Genomic DNA, 1,967 nt, shown 5'->3' on the forward strand with positions numbered 1-1,967 from the left:
CCGGGTGCGCCGTCATTACCTGCTGCGTGTGAGCGTCCTGAGAGAGCCTGCCATCTTGAAACCCAGCCAGCGGTCCCGCGTCGACCATGTTCCAGGCGTCCCATGCGCAGTGAGACTCTCTTACTAAACAACCACAGCATCCAAATATTTCAGGTACCGGTATGAATGATCTCCGGCCCTCTGTGTGTGCGCCATGAGTAATCGAGCCTGGCAACAGGGCCCGGCGAGGGCAGTGGCCGATGGCACACCGGGCCTCGACATCGTAAGACTTCTATTTGCAAATAATCTTTGATTATAAATACTTTCACACGCACTCACGTGACATCGGGCGACCTTCATCGGGGCGGCCTCCCCGCCGTTGCAAAAACTCAGCCCCACCTCTTGGATATCGTTTGCCTACGGCCCCAGAAGAAATCTATAGCCACAAGTGACTGGTTCACGTCGCATCCCGCGCCCGTACCCGGGCAGCGTGCAACGCAGCTTATCAGGGAGCCCCGGTGTTGCCGACCACCAACTTGAAGCTATGGGCTTCTGCGTTCAACGTAACACATGATGAAGGGACGTTCAAGCCGGCGCGCTGAGGTGAGCTGCCGGGCCATCCCAGCAGCGGGCACACCGCCCATCAGCATGATGGGAACCGGTGCGGCACCCGGCGGCGCCCGACCGCCAACACGCGCGCACCCATTACATGCACCGACCACACCCTGGATCCTGCCTCCTCCCCACCCTTGTCCCCGGTGATCAAGGTCTGGGCTGCCGTCACCGGCGACGCCCTGGAGATTCGCAGCTGGGAGGGTCGCCGCGGCGCGCGTGCCGCCACGCCGCTCTATGAGGTCCCCGCGGCGCTCTACGCGCGCTGGGGCGAAGAGGGCGACATGCCTTTCTTTGTGAGGGGCGTCATAAACGTCGGGTTCAGCCCACAGCTGCGGAACTTTGTCTTCAAGGTGTGGCCGGGCCCAGGGCGGGGCGGGCCGGGAGTGCCGGCGGCCGCGCGCGGGCCCAGCGCTGCACGACTCAGTCGGGTGCCTGACGTGCGCGCACCGCGCACACAGGCGCCAGTGGCCGGGCGCATGCCCTGACGTGAGGCCGGCCGCCTCGGCAAGTGCGCTCAGGGCGCGTGTGACACGTGTGCACGGTGCGTGTGACGCCGATCATCCCCTGCTGCTGAACGGGTGCCTGCCATGTGACCGCAGCTGCCCGGCTTGCGCCCCTCTGCCAACCGATTCTGGTCCAGGTCGCCTATTACGGGTTTGAGTTCAACGGCTACACTGCCTCCCTGGCCGGCGCCAACCCTGACTGCAAGGTGCGGGCGCAACCCCCTGAGCAGCCCCCATCCGCGAGGCCCCACCGCAGAGGCCCCTCCACCCCGGCCGCCATCAAAGCCCCGCATGCATAGCCCATGCAGGCGTCCCCGTTGGCCCTATCCATTAAAACACAGCACCCATGCGCCCGCCAACGCTGTGTGTCCCGCCTGCTGGCGCCTGGACCCGACAGGCGCCTCCGACCATCGCTGCCCCCAACCCTTCCTGCAACCCGTCCCTCTTGAACGGACTTCCACGCCCCAGGTCGAGCAAGCCGCCCTCCTGCGCACCCTAGCCATAGCGCAAGGCTCCTTCCCCACCTACTGGCGCGCATGGCGGTCCGCCGTCTCCGCAGCACGCTCCGCCGGCCGCGCCGCCGCCGCCGCCTCCGGCCGCGGCGCTGCGCCCGGGCTCGGCGCGCTGTGGCTGCTGCCGGCCGAGGCGGACGGCGCGGTGCTGGGTCCCCAAGAGGCCGCCATGGTCGCGCACCCCGGCTGGGCCGAGCCGCCGAGCGCCAAGTGCACGCAGTACACCGCGGCACTGGAGGCGGCCGTGCGCGCCCTATCGCGCGGCGGTGCTAAGGGGCTCAGGTGGGCACTGTGCGAGTCAGGCCCAGGCGTTCGGCCTGCTGTGCGTGGCCAGGCAAATTGCGGTGGCGCACCTGCG

General features: G+C 67.5%; 1 protein-coding gene across 1 annotated transcript; it reads left to right on the forward strand.

Moving 5' to 3' along the window:
* Window positions 1–552: 552 nt before the first annotated feature.
* On the forward strand, window positions 553–1,602 carry MNEG_15654 (hypothetical protein; the record flags this gene model as incomplete). The annotated part of the gene is made up of 4 exons (XM_014035875.1): window positions 553–582; window positions 747–944; window positions 1,235–1,303; window positions 1,597–1,602. The coding sequence occupies 4 exons, from the start codon at window positions 553–555 to the stop codon at window positions 1,600–1,602; spliced, it is 303 nt and encodes a 100-aa protein (XP_013891329.1).
* Between the last annotated feature and the right edge of the window lie 365 nt (window positions 1,603–1,967).

This window comes from Monoraphidium neglectum (assembly GCF_000611645.1).
Source record: "Monoraphidium neglectum strain SAG 48.87 unplaced genomic scaffold scaffold05530, whole genome shotgun sequence".
NCBI classification, from domain to species: Eukaryota; Viridiplantae; Chlorophyta; class Chlorophyceae; order Sphaeropleales; family Selenastraceae; genus Monoraphidium; species Monoraphidium neglectum.